The sequence below is a fragment of the Mastigoproctus giganteus genome, chromosome 6, assembly GCF_048544385.1.
Source record: "Mastigoproctus giganteus isolate SK-2022 chromosome 6, ASM4854438v1, whole genome shotgun sequence".
Taxonomy (NCBI): Eukaryota; Metazoa; Arthropoda; class Arachnida; order Uropygi; family Thelyphonidae; genus Mastigoproctus; species Mastigoproctus giganteus.
Genome location: NC_143580.1, coordinates 225,941,246 through 225,956,070, shown reverse-complemented (window position 1 = coordinate 225,956,070; position 14,825 = coordinate 225,941,246). Strand labels below are relative to the sequence as shown.

The window sequence follows — 14,825 nt, the reverse complement described above, 5'->3', positions numbered from 1 at the left end:
CTTTTGGTAGTCACTTCAATATTTTAATTGCAATGTATGTGTGCTGTCTGTATATCCCTAGTGATAACTGGTAGTCAAATATTTTTTCCAACTGGTGAAAAAAAAAATACTTACACACACACGCACAATCATTTTTTTTTTTTTAATAAGTGTAGCTTACATTTTTTTCAGTTTTCTATAGTCCAGTAGGCATAAGACCATGTCCAAGCACTTTCTTTCATGTGTGGTATCAGTAGTGACATCTTACAGGTTTTTTTTGTGCATTTTCTTATTGTGCTGTCATGTAGAACACCACCATATTACTTCAAAAATCTTCTCAAATCAGAAGTACTCTTACACTTTTTTTTTTTCTTGATTTCTCTTAGCAGAAAATGATCTTCAATTAATGTACATTTCTTTCTGCCTCAATTTCCTTTTCACAGTGTATCAAGAGAGCCATGAAAAATGTATTTATTCTTGATTCCAGACACCATAGATTGGTTAATTTTGAATTTGTTTTCTATTTCCCTCTCTTTATGTGAGGTAGCTACGTTCTAAAATATCTGATATGTATGCATATTTCTTCAAGAGCATTGCATCCATATGCTGAAGAAATATATAAAATTATAAATATGAAAGAATAATCTCATTATAAATTTATTCTGCTAAGAGTTAACAATGAATTAAGAGTTTACAATAGAAATGCAAATGCAGAAAAGTCAATGTGTAAAGTCACCAGGTCATCTTGGTAAATACATCTCCGAAGATGTGCTGCCAGATTTTTCCTAGTTGTGCACAAGCACCCGAACAACACTTCTCTTGTGTAAAATATATATTCCCAGAGAAAAATTGATTTAATATTAAAAGATATGGCTACTTTGTAAATAGCCACACCTTTTTGACATTATTAATTAATGTTTTAAGTAATTCTTCAAAAATCCAATTTTTTATATATATATATATATATAATAAAAATAAAATTACTATGTCCTTTTTTTGTGCCTTTTTTTGACATGCATATAAATGCCAAAAAAAAAAAAAAAAAAAAACTAAATAGTATCAACCTTATTTTATGTTTATACATCTTTTTCACTATTCAGTTTAGTGATTGTCATTAATGAGGCACCAGTAGGCCCTGAAACAGGCTTCACAACAGTCTTACTTTTAATATATTAATAATCAGCATGACACAGCTTTTTTTTTCTTTTTTTTTTCTTTTTTTTTTTCTCAAGTATTAGGGCATGTAGCACAACATTTTATGTCACAGTTCACTATCACTTGAGTGGTATTACTCTACTAGTGTATCCCTCCACATAAAATGAATCTAGATGGCCTTGTAGATGCAAATATGATTTTGGTTTCAGGTTTTTCTACCATGTATGTTTGTCGTGGCATAATTATATTTTCAAAAAAAAAAAATTGCTGCCCCCAGAAACTATTTTTATTAGCATTATGCAGATTAATGTGTTAAACAAGTGGTAGAATAACCCTTTGATGATGTCATTTGTTTGAAATTATTGCAATACTCTGTCAGCTCCTCATAAATCCTTGCACCATATGGCTAATAATAATGAAGCTGGAGTTTGTTCTTTTGCTATGAAACATAAGATTTTAGCATAGTCACATGTTGTTTAACTCTGCTAATAAACATAATAGAGCAGGTGTTGTTTGCTTTTTTTCTACAGGCCACTAATGTTTCTTATTTTGCTATAATAAACTAAGTTCTTTGTTTTTAATAGCATTTGAACTATAATGCTATTTTATGTATCCTTAACTTCTGTTTTGATATACATTGTCATGTGCAGTAAAATTATTCTTTTATAAGTGCTGTATGGATTCACATGCTCTACAATTATCTTTGTGTGACGTGTTTAATAATTTAAGCATTTGGGCGTTTCCTTTTACTGTTCCCTTGAGACCCTCTTCTCTGGGTGGAGTTCCTACTTATGTGACCTTAATAAAATGCTATTGTTTATTTCTGGGCTATTTTATCCTGTTTGTATTTTCTGGATTTTTAGTGGAAAACTTGTTTTTAAGGTTAAATTTCAATAATTTTCTAAAAAAGTATGTTGTGATATAAAATGATGTTGTAAATGTGTGTGTATATATATATATATATATAATCAAAAGCTGTAAATTGAAACTACTTCAGGAAACACTTTCTTATTTACTATGTTAGCTATATTTAAAATTTACTTTTATGTGACAATATATAGCGTATAAAAATGAGATCCCACAAGGTCAGTTGCAACCCACTAATCAAAAACAACTGCATCAGATCAGTGTTAGCAGATCAGTACCTCTTTATATTGACTTTTCCAAGCCATTTCACTCTTATTATTCATCCTTTCTTTAACCATAATTTTATCTGCCATTGATAAACCTTCTGTGAATGATTATAGATTGTACTCCTTTTAATTGCTTTAATATTTTCTTTCAAAGTTTCCAAAACACTGTTTTATGGTTATTATGTATTAGTAGTGGCAAATGATGCAAGAAAACAAGCTTATATATCATCAGCCAAAAAATACCCTTCCCACCTCAACTGGCCATCCTCTCCAATAATTTGTATAGTTCTTCCTTGAATTTATTCAAACTACCCACTCCCACAATAACCAATAGACATTTGTTCCAACAATCAGCTACCCACTGGATGAATACAAATTTCTGCACATCTATCCTGCAACCATCCTTTCTTAATTTGTATTTATTCCCCCTCATGTGTATAGTCTAAGCACTATGAACATGAGGTTATGAGCTTATTGAATCCATTCAGTTGAGCTTATGACACTGAGCTTACTCAATCCATTCAGAGGCTTAAATATCCCAGTGAGATCTTCACATAAGTGATGCTGCAGTTTCCAAAACTAAGGCCTTTCCTGGTAAGAGCATACTATTGTTCCCTTCACTAACCTTGTTACTCTTCTCTGTGCATGCTCACAGATCTACATTCTTCTGCAAATGAGGCCTCCAGACTTATGTAGTACTCAAGATGTGGCCTAACTATCCTGCTTGAAAATTGGAATAATCACCTCCTTATCTGAACTGGCAAAATTCCTCTATATCATTGACAAAATTCCATGAGCTGATCTGACAGTTACCTGTCTGCACTTCTCAGAGAATTGCATATCTTACTGCATAATTACCCCAGGTCTTTTTTTCATTCTGTACTACCCTAGTGCTGTACCACACAGTTGGTACACTTATCTGGAATTACTGCTACCCATATGAAGTATCTGTGATTTGATTTGTCAATGTTCAACTTCAGTTGCCAGTTCTCAACCCATCTGCCTAATTTGTCTAGATCTTGTTGTAGTAGCATACCCTGACTACTGTCATTAATGGTCTTACCAACCTAGTATCATTTGCAAACTTGGACATTAGGTCAGATGCATCTTCATAAATGTTATTAATAAATATTGAAAACAATGGGCCCTGCACTGAATGCTTGGGAGACACCACTAATAACATTTATCCTAGAAGAGCAATGCCCATTGAAAACAACTGTCTTCTCCCTCTCAACCATCACCTTATCTATAAGGGTAGCATGTGTTTAATGCAGACTTCTCTAATTTGTGCAGCAGTCTTTTATGTGTGACGGCATTAAAAGCTTTTCTGAAATCTAAATAAAAGGTAAACTGCAGCCATTATGAATCCACTGCAGGAGGGAAGCCTCTTCAATGATTCATGTTGAGGGAAATTGACCATAATCTGCCACGCTGGTCCAGTGGCAGATCGATTGTATTTAGCAGTCAGAGGCTTGAACCCCGGTCTACTCAAAGAGCGTGTGCTGCTGTATTCCCCCCCCCCCCCATAACCACTTGGCTATGGAGGAAATCTAAATATATGATGGCAAAATGATTTTTGCATACAGTTTTTGTCACTGTGTCATAGTATCCAATCAGATAATATGCAGGCAAACAGTATGCCTTCTAACAAATCCGTGTTGTGACTCCAGTATAAATGCATTCCGGTCTAAATGGTCCTGCATGATTCCATTATTTTCCCTAGAACAGAAGTCTGCCATAAAGCCCATAAACAAACAAACAAACAGAACAGAAGTCAAACTAACTGGTGGTCTGTAATTGCTAATCTCACCCTTTGATCCCACTTTGGGAATTATTGATGTATTCACACACATCTCTAGTCCATAAGAAAGCTTCCATAATTAGGGCTAAAGGTTTGCTTACTTCTTTTGCTTGTATCCCTTAATATAATTGATTGTGGGGCCTCAGTAGTCAGGTGGGCAGGAGCACACGCTTCTTGATTAGACCGGGGTTCGAGCCCCTGACCATCAAATACGGAGAATGCGGAAAGGTCAGGGAATAACCACCGCATATCCCCGGAGCAATATAGCCTTAGTTGCTAATGCTCCTAAAAACCAAATAATAAATAATTAATATAATTGAATAGATCCTATCATCCCAAATGCCTTTTTTTTAACATTTAGCTTCAACAATTTCTCTTCTGCTTTCTTCTCAGTTATCACAAAATCATTTAGCTTCTTATTAGAATTTGATACATTTGTGGCATCACCTCCCCTAAAATATTCTTCATGTGCAAATAAAAAATACCTATTCAGTTTGTCAGTAACCTGAGCAAGTTCAGCAATGGTAAAACCATTCATATCTAGTGGACCAACGTGATTTATCTCCTTCCTTCCTTCTGGTGTTTACAAAAGTAAAGAGATCTTTGCATTCTCTGCCAGAGATTTCTTGTAATCTGCCTAACCTACTTTGTGACCTGAGTGCAAACTAGTTTATATCTACTGTAGGCTTCTCTACAGTAGATATAAGGGTTTTTGCTTTTGTAAAGGTGACTACAGTGGTCTCAGAGATTTTTTAGGATCTATACAGTGGGACCAACTGATGATGTTACCAACAGCAAATTCTAAATGAGAAGCATTCAAGGAAGTAATCTTGGAAGCTACTAGGCTTCTTGCACCAACTAAGAAATACTGCTCTAGGCTCAGGCCCAAATGGATGAACTGAGATGAACTGAGACTCGTGGCAGAGAAGAAAAATACATGGGATGCACATAAATTGTCAGGCGACACAGAAGCCTATGGTAGATACAAGCTAGTCTGAAATCAAGTCACAAAGGAGGTTAGGCAAGCAAAAGCAGATTATGAAAAATCTTTGGCAAAGGATGCAAAGAAAAGCAGCAAAGACTTCTTTACTTATATAAACTCTAAAAGGAAGGGTGTGAATCAGATTGGTCCACTTGATATCAGAGGTTTGACTGTAGATGGTCATTCTCAGATAGCTACCGAAAAAAAGGAGTATTTTGCATCTACATTCACACATGAGGAGTTATTCAAAGAGGAGAGGGCCAGATGTTTATCAAACTCTAACAGGGAGTTAAATAATTTTGTAATAACTAAGAGCAAAGTGGAGGAGAAATTGTTGAAGTTAAACATAAGAAAGGCACCTGGGGTGGATGGGATATATCCAGTTATATTAAAGGAGGCAGCAAAGGAAGTAAACAAAACCGTGGCCATAATTATGAGAGCATCCTTGGATTTGGGGGCAAGTCCCCATTGACTGGAGATTTGCAAATGTACCTCCAATTCACAAAAGGGGGATCAGAGGGTGACACAAGTAATTGCAGACCTGTTAGTTTGACTTCTATTCCAGGGAAAATAATGGAGTCACTGGTTAAAAAAGCATTGCAGGATCATTTAGACAAGACTGCAGCAAAAATTCAGACACAGCATGGGTTTGTCAAGGGGGAGTCTTGTCTGACTAATTTGATTGGATACTATGATGTGGTCACAAAGGAACTAGATGCAAAAAATAATTTTAGTATCATATACTTGGATTTCAGAAAAGTTTTTGATACTGTCGCACATGGAAGACTGCTGCACAAATTGGAGCAGTGTGACATTGGAGGCAAGTTACTACAATGGATAAAAGGATGGTTGAGTGGGAGAAGACAGAGTGGTGATCAATGGGTACTGCTCTACGTGGACTTAAGTTATTAGTGGTGTCTCTCAGGGTTTGGTGTTGGGTCCATTGTTGTTTTGTATATTTATGAACGATATTGATGGAGGCATATCAGGTGGTAATGATAGTATGCTACTGAAACAGGATATAGAAAAGTGGACAAATGGGCTAAGAGATGGAAACTAAATTTTAATATTGACAAATGCAAAAAGCTTAATGTCAAAGTTTGTAGATGATACAAAGGTTGGCAGGGTTGTTAATGACAGTATACCGCTGCAACATGATCTGGAAAAGTTGGGTAGATGGGCTGAGAAGTGGCAATTGAAGTTTAACATTGACAAATGCAAAGTACTGCATATGGGTAGCAATAACCCAAGAGAAATGTAACAACTATGTGGTGTTACACTCAGGATAGTGGAGAATGAAAGAGACCTTGGGGTAATTGTGCAGTCAGATATGAAGTTTTCTGAGCAGTGAAGACAGGCTGCCAAAGTAGGTCATGGGGTCTTGTTGTCAATGGTATACAGGAATTTTGCGAGCAGGGATAAGGAGGTGATTATCTCCTTGTATAAGGCACTGGTCGGGCCACACCTTGAGTACTGCGTACAGGTCTGGAAGCCTCATTTTAGGAAGGATGTAGAGTTGCTAGAACCAGTGCAGAGAAGGACAACAAGACTGGTGAAGGCAACAAAGGGGTGCTTTTATGAAGAAAGGCTTAAATTCTGCAAATTGCAGCTTCTGGAGACTAGGCACCTGTGAGGTGATCTGATTGAGGTGTGTAAGACCTTGAATGGATTGAGCAAGCTTAATGCTGATGGGATTCTTCCTCTTGCTCAGATTCCAAACTGAGGGGGTTTAGATTCAAGCTGAGGAAAGACAGTTGTAGAATAGATGTGCGTAAGTTTGCCTTTAGCCAGCTGGTAGTTAACTGCTGGAACAAACTTCCATCTGTTGTTGTGGAAGTTGATAGCTTAAATAAATTCAAGGCAGAACTAGGCAAACATTTGGAATGAATGGATCAGTGAATAAGGCTTTTTTTTTATGGCTGATGTTGTATAAGCTTGCTTTCTTACATCATGTGCCTCTACTAATGCTAGTCACCTGATAATTTACTTGCATCCCAATGCATTATTTTTTCTCTACCATGATTATCATTGGTACATCTGTCTGACTTCCATTTAGGTCTAATCCTTGACCAGCATCTCTTAATTGATTTTTTTTTTATTTTTATTGTATGATGTGAGCAATACACAAAGGAACCAGATTTTCCTGCTTCCTTCATGTGTCGTGGCCGTGAGATCCAACCGGATAGTGCGGCACCATCGTGATATCCAAGCCCGAGCCGGGATTCAAACCCAAGACCTTTGGGTTGCCAGGCAGGCACTTTTTACCCACCCGGCTAGCCTGGTTGGCCTTAATTGATTTAAAAGGCCTAAGAGCTACTACAGTTACATTCCTGAATACTTCCCATTTAAAATTTGCTGTTTGTAATTTCATTCGTTGTTCCTACTGTAGTGAATATAAACACTATTCGAGATCACTGTAGCTTTTGGTTATGAAAGCAAAAATTCCTTCTCTCTCCTCCTGACAGTTACAAGTAAATCCCATCTTCATTGATCACTGCCACCAGTGGATCTTTTATCTGCAGATTTCTTAATGCATGAAGGGTCACTGCTGATAATCAGATCATGAGTATTGCTTTTTCTCTCCAACGCGCTGATTGTAGGAAACATTCATGCAATAAATCCACTGACTTCTTGTTATTGTGTGAGTGACCAAACCACAGGTTCTAGTCAATATCTGGGAAGTTAAAATCCCGTACTATAAAACATTCTGGTTTACTGGCTCACTGTATATGTCTGTATAATTTCTCATTATACCCATCACAATCATTAGGCATATCATCATCATCATCAGCCATTTTCAATCCACTGCAGGATGAAGGCCTCTCCAGCAACTTTCCAGTTCTTCTGTTTTGAGCACTGGCCATCCCATTTACTACCCACAAACTCATGAATTTCATCTATCCATCTCCGCCTTTGTCTTCCAGGTTTTCTTCTAGCTCCTCTTGGATACCATTCTGTTATTTTCTTAGTCCATCTGTCATCATGTCTTCGAGCTATGTGTCCTGTCCAAGACCATTTTAATTTTGATAAGAATGTCCTTTACTTGAGTTTGCTGCCTAATCCATGTGTTTCTCTTCTTATCTAACAGTCTGATTCCTAATATAATTTGTTCCATTCTTCACTGTGTAGTTCTCAGCTTCTCTTCCATTCTTTTGGTGAGTGCCCAAGTTTCACTTCCATAAGTCATGGTGGGGAGTATACATTGGTTCATTATTTTATGTTTCAGACAAATTGGGATATTGCTCTTCAGTATGTGACTATATTTTCTGAATGCTATCCATCCAAAACACTCCACATTTTCAATTACTGCTCCTTCAATCATTATTTCCCTTTCTGTGGCATACTTGTTCACCATTACTTTTGTTTTAGCCATATTCATCTTTAGTCCAAAATCCTTACTAACTGTTCATAACTGATTAAGATTTTCCTCTAATTCTTTGGGATAATGCTTATGACCACAATGTCATCTGCAAATCGTAAATGGTGTAGGTACTCTCTGTTCACATTGACTCCTTTCTGCGAGCAGTCTAATCTTCTGAAAGCTTCAAGGGCAATGGGCATCTCCATAGCCAGGTGGGCAGGAGCAGCAGTGCGTAGCAGATGCTTCTTGATTAGACCGGGGTTCAAGCCCATTATCACCAAATACGGAGGATGCGGAAAGGTCAGAGAATGACCACTGCATATGCCCGGAGCAATATGGCCTTAGTTTGCTAATGCTCCTAAAAAACCAAAAAACAACAACCTCAAAGGGCAGCAGTAAACGGTTTCGGAGATATTGTGTCTCCTTGTCGAACTCCTTTCTCAATTTTAAATTTCCTACTGTCTTTGTCTAGTCTAATAAAGGAGGTAGCACTCTCATATATTTTCTTCAAAATCATAATATATGGGGTATCCATTGCCTTGTCTTTCCAGTGCCCGAAACATTGCCTTATGCTGTATGGAGTCAAATGCCTTTTCATAATCCACAAATGCCAGGCATAATGGTGTTTTATATTCATTTCCTTTCTCCATTAGCTGTGATATTACGTGAAGGTGATCCATAGTTGAGAATCCTGTCCTAAAGCCAGCTTGCTCTTTCGGTTGATTCTCATCAAGTATTCTTTTCTAATCTGTTAGTAATGATCCTTGTGAACAACTTGTAGATGTGGGATAACAAGCTAATTGGTCTATAATTTCTGATTTATCTCCTTTCTTATGCAGCAAAACTATGATTGCATTATTCCACTGCTTAGGCATCACACCTTTTCTAATGCACTTTGTGTGAAGAGCCTTGCCAGTTTTTGTGTTATGTCTCTTCCTCCCAATTTTAACAACTCTACAGTAACTTCATTTTCCCCCGGGGCTTTCTGATTCTTCAATGCCTGTTCTACTTCATCAGGAAGAATATCGGGTATGTCGTATATGTTGCTACTTTGCAATCCATCTTCCCCACTGCTGGCATCATTCCCCTGCTCCTTGTATAATTCTCTATAGTAGTCTTCTGCTATTTGAATTATGCCTTCTCTGCTGTTTATAAGTACACCATCGCTATTCTTCAGTTTCAGTATCATTTGTCTTTCTGTATTACTGCTCATGGCTGCTGATTTAAATCCTTTGTTTTCCCTTAATGCTTGTTCTACTTTTCTTGTGTTAAATCTTCTTATGTCCTCTCTGAGTCTCTTTCTAATGGCTTTGCATAACTCAGTATACTCAATTTTCTCCCTGTCAGTGTTTTTCTTGCTTTTCATTTGTCGTATTAGGTTCATAGTGACAAGTGTTTCTTGACTAATTTTTTCTTCTTCGGATTTCTTTTTCCCTATAGGTTTCTTGGGCTTTATCACTTTCAGAAAGTTGTAATATTCCTCGTCGATATCTTGGTCCTGAGCAGTCTGCAGAAGCTCAAACTTGTTCTTAAGTTCCAGTACATACTGCTTTTTCTCCTCTTCTGTTATCTCAAAGACCTTTGTATTATTTACTTGAGTCAGTTTTTTCCTTTCCTTTCCTACATCTATATCAAGTGTACATCTTATCATTCTGTGATCACTTCCAACATTTACCTTATTCAGGACGGTAACATCATTCACAATATATCTTCTGTTAGTGAGGATGAAGTCGATTTCATTAGTAGTTAATCCATTTGGACTCTTCCATGTCCACTTTCTGTTCACCCTTTTCTTGAAAAAAGTGTTCATTACTGACAGTCCTTGAGATTCTGCAAATTCCACAAGTCTTTCACCTCTTTCATTTCTTTCACTAATTCCAAAATTTCCTATAGTTCCCCTTTCTGCGCTGTTTTGTCTTTTTCCAACTTTAGCATTTAAGTTCCCCGTAATAATAGTGTAGTGGGTTTTCTGCTCATCTAGAAGACTCTCAATTTCGGTGTACATTTCTTCAACCTCTTCATCATCATGGCTCAATGTTGGTGCATAAATCATTATAATCTTTAGCTTGTACCTCTTAGAAATCTTGAGTATTAGTCTTGACACCCTTGGTGATGTACTTTTGAATTCCAAAATGTTGTTTTTAAAATCTTTATGGACCAGAAACCCAACTCCACCTTCACTCCTTTCACTGTTTCCATTGGTGTACAGCAGATTTCCACTTGATAAACTTATAAGTGATTCATTTCTTCTTCTTGTTTCAGCCAAACCGATGATATTCCAATTCACATTTTCTAATTACTTTTCCAGCTCTAATATTCTGTCTTCACCGATGAGTGATCTTACGTTATAACAGGCCAAGTTCAGTTTTCGTGCATGGCAACCTGGTCGTATCCAGAGATTCTTAGCACCCTCTGCTTCCACTCTGATCCTCTCGCTGCCATAAGAGGGAGAGCGAAAGCTGCTGGGGACTGAGGGCCATTTGTTTTGTTGTGCTGTCATATGCTGGAGGGTTTGGTCTTTTCCTCTTCACGCTGACCGGGCGTCTTGATATAACGCACTCTTACTCTTTTTTTTTTTTTTTTTTTTTTTTTTCCACCAGTGCTTATTTCACACCAGATTGGCTCCACATTACACTGGTCAGTCATGTCAGCTGGATGCACAGCCTTAGATTTTATGTGCATTTTAATTAAGAACATAATAAAGTGTAAGGTATAGCTCCTTCCCCTCTCCTGCCCTGTCTGTACTTTCTCTATGCATTGTGCTTATTGTGTTCAGATTCTGCATCTGTTATGTCTGAGTGACACTGTGTCCAATATCTCCACAATAGTAATAGTATTTGCCATATAGTGTAAGGAAACCACAGACTTTTGCTACACTGGCAAAAAAAAAAAAAAAAAAAAACATTGTCAGCATTTGATGACTTGAATACTTCAAATTCATCAAATTTACTTACTATGCTCCTAGCATTTGGCATACATGGAAGTTGCATGCAAATGTGTTTACTCCTAATAACCCTAACACAGTCCATGTATTTGCTTGTTCCATGAAGGATCCCCACAAGGGCTTAATCTCCGGCACCTCATTTTCCAGGCTGTTCTGTGTTCCTATAGAAGCAGTGCAAGGATCACTTGTAACTCTGCCAGTCGGTGCTGTCAATCTCTTAGTCAGTGTATACCCCCCCCCTCCAGCTAGCAGTTTTCCGACACACTTAACACTGCCTTGATAGCATCAGCAAAAAATCTTGCCCCCCCCCTCAATTTAAGTGTATTTCATCCCTCTTATTAACAAGCAAAGACTGTTGAAAAAAATTCTACCCCATAAGCCTTGCACATTACATGCACAAAATATAGGGTTTATTTTAAATTATAAAATTTTAATATTTAATTTATTATCTTGGGTTTTACCCACACTAGATTTTTTTTATTTGTTCCATTTTCTGCAATTTGAAATGCGAGTTTTTTTTTAAATTTATGTAATATTCAGTAATTTATGTAATTATCATGATATTCAGTACCCCTTGTCACTATGAGTAATTAAAACCATTTTTTCTCCCTTTTGTTTTAAAAATGAACTCAGAAAAGATATACATGCATTATGCATTGCATGTACACTTGAGTTTGAGAGTAGTGTGATAGATTACAGTATATTACAAATAGTAACAGTATATATTTTCCCATTTCTTATAGGCCTCTTCAGTCAGGGCTTGAAATTAGCTGACCTGAGGCACAAGGAGTAGGGTTTCCCATGAGTTATTTGTTATGGAAAATTTTTCAGCCTATAAACACATTTGTAAGGTATAATACATGATAAACCGTGTGTGATGGCAGGCTCATATAAACTGTCATGCAGTCACTAAGTAGTCATTGCACCAAAAATCCTCCAAACAACCTGCTGATCAGTAAACCAACCATCATTTCCATTTTCTGTCTGTGTTCCTTTAAGTTTTAATAGCAGGTCACTTTGAAAAACAAATTGATATTGTTTAGGAAGTATAATTCAGTCGAACACAGTTTGGTGAGTAGAATATTTTTGGTATTGATGCAGCAGCAAAAACATACTAATTTTTTTTCTTTTTTTTTTTTTGAAATATATTTTATTTTACAGATTTCATCAATGGATTGGAAAATGAAGGATGAAAGTTGGCTGTTGGTTCGTAAGGATGGAAAAATTCATCCTCTGATGAGAGGCATGATGTTTGTTGGTCGAGAGGAGTGTGACATTACTCTGCAAGTAAGGAATATACTTTCTAAGCTTTAGATAAATAGAATTTTATGATTTCATTTTGTAATTTCTATTTTCGTAATTTGAGTTATATCCATTCCCACTGTTTGTAAAGCATACTTATTTAGGTTCAGATATTTTGGTTTTTTGTCCTGCATAAAAAGGGAACTGACCAAAGAGTACATATAATTACAGGCATCATAGACTAATTCTTCATGATCTTATCTGTCTGATATCTTAATCTAAACAACCTAAACCTATTCACTACTGTTATGTTTAGTCACTTTTGCTTATTCTTTTTATTTTGTCTAATTAATTTTAAGTATTAAAAAAAATTTTCTAAAAAATTGTGTATAGATAACATTGTATAAGGCAATGGTCAGGCCACACCTTGAGTACTGTATACAGGTCTGGAGGCCACATTTTAGGAAGGATGTAGAGCTGCTGGAATGAGTATAGAGAAGGGCAACAAGATCAGTGAATGGAACAAAGGGTTGCTCTTGTGAAGAAAGGCTTAAATTTTGCAAATTAATGTCTGGAGATTAGGCACCTGCAAGGTGATTTGATTGAATGGTTTGAGCAAGCTCAATGCTGATAGAATTCTTCCTCTTGGCCAGATTAATTGCCTAAGGGGACATAAATTCAATTTGAGGAAAGACAGTTGTTGAATAGATGTGCAGAAATTTGCCTTTAGCCTGCGGGTGGTTGACTGCTGGAACAAACTTCCATCTGTCATTGTAGAAGTTGACTTAAATAAATTCAAGGCAGAACTAGACAAACATTTGGAGTGAATGGATGGGTGAAATGGGAAGGTTTTTTTTTTTTTTTTTCCTTGGTTGATGCTGTATAAGCTTGCTTTCTTGCATCATATGCCTCTGCTAATGCTAATATTATTCATAAAAACTTTAGCCAGTGGCAGGCATTATGAAAAAAAAATCAAAAGTTTGCTAGAAGGTGTTTGACTTTAACTTAGTTAATGTATGTCCACAATATTCAATTCATAAGGATGGTCTGAAAATTCTTTTCCTGATATTTAGATTAAAACTTTTTTAATTTTTTAAAAATTAGATTAAAACTAAACTTTTAGTTTACATACAATTTCTAAAACTTCAGTGGGAAATTCCTTATTTGTGATTATGCCTATCTGTGTACATTCACATGTGTGCTTGCTGCTGTAAGAAATTTTGATACTTTGACCTCCATATTGGTATAGTGTAAAGGTGCGAGAAGTAATTTAGCTACTACTTGCACCTTTAGGCTATACCAATATACAGTTAGCTACTACTCACATCTTTAAAAAGGTCTGGTTTCAAATTTAGTTTGACTGAAAAAATCTTTCAAAGATTTTTTTCTTCTCCCCCTTCCCATTTGAGATCGTAATTAGCCAGTGTTGGGTTAAAATGTAGACCCCTCTCCTCATCATCATGAACTATTCTTTTTGTTTTCTGTAAATGTCCCTTGGCCTATATGGATCTTATTCACTCCTGCAATGGAGCATATATAATTTAGTTTTGCAGTGACATAATGAATAAATACAAATACAGCAGCACTTCTGTTATCAAAGCCTCTGGAAATGAATTATGTTTAAATGAAGTCTGTTCTAGATGCCTCTTAACCAAAGTTAATTATAGTTAACAAAAAACAGAAAAATAAAATAACAACATTCATAAGACAATTGAAAAGAAAAATACAAATAAAAATCATTCATTTTATTGCCCAGAATATACACAGTGGCTAACTCTGATGCAGCCAGTCCAATGACAAGAAGGCATTAAATAAAGTATGCTAAAAATTAAATGAGAAGAAATTAACAAAGAATAATTGTGATGTACAGTATATAAAATCTAAGGCAGTACATCCAGTTGATATGGATGGCATGAGTACAGTGAACAACTGTACAGAGAGATAGAATGGGCCAATAAATTAATTTGTAATCTTATGATGGGGGGAGGGGGATTTTAACTTTCCAGATGTTGACTGGAACTTATGGATTGGTCATTCACAGACTAATAAGACTTTTGTGGGACGACTGTTTTCTTCAGCAGTGTGTTAGAGAGCCAACAAGAGGGAGTAATACTCTTGATGACGACCGGGCTAGCTGGGTGGGTAACGTGCCTGCCTTGGCAACCCAAAGGTCACGGGTTCGAATCCCACCTCAGGCTTGGATCAAAGTACTGCAAAAACCTTGGTAG

The 14,825-nt window shown here is 36.5% G+C and overlaps 1 protein-coding gene across 1 annotated transcript in view; it reads left to right on the top strand.

Annotated features, from left to right (window-relative positions):
• Positions 1 to 14,825, top strand: part of LOC150085042 (uncharacterized) — a 186,146-nt gene that overhangs the window by 28,846 nt on the left and 142,475 nt on the right. Inside the window, exon 2 of the mRNA XM_090376441.1 lies at positions 12,517 to 12,642. Within this exon, the coding sequence (XP_090232567.1) occupies positions 12,526 to 12,642 (117 nt within the window). The 5' untranslated portion in view covers positions 12,517 to 12,525. The remainder of the gene's footprint in view (positions 1 to 12,516; positions 12,643 to 14,825) is intronic.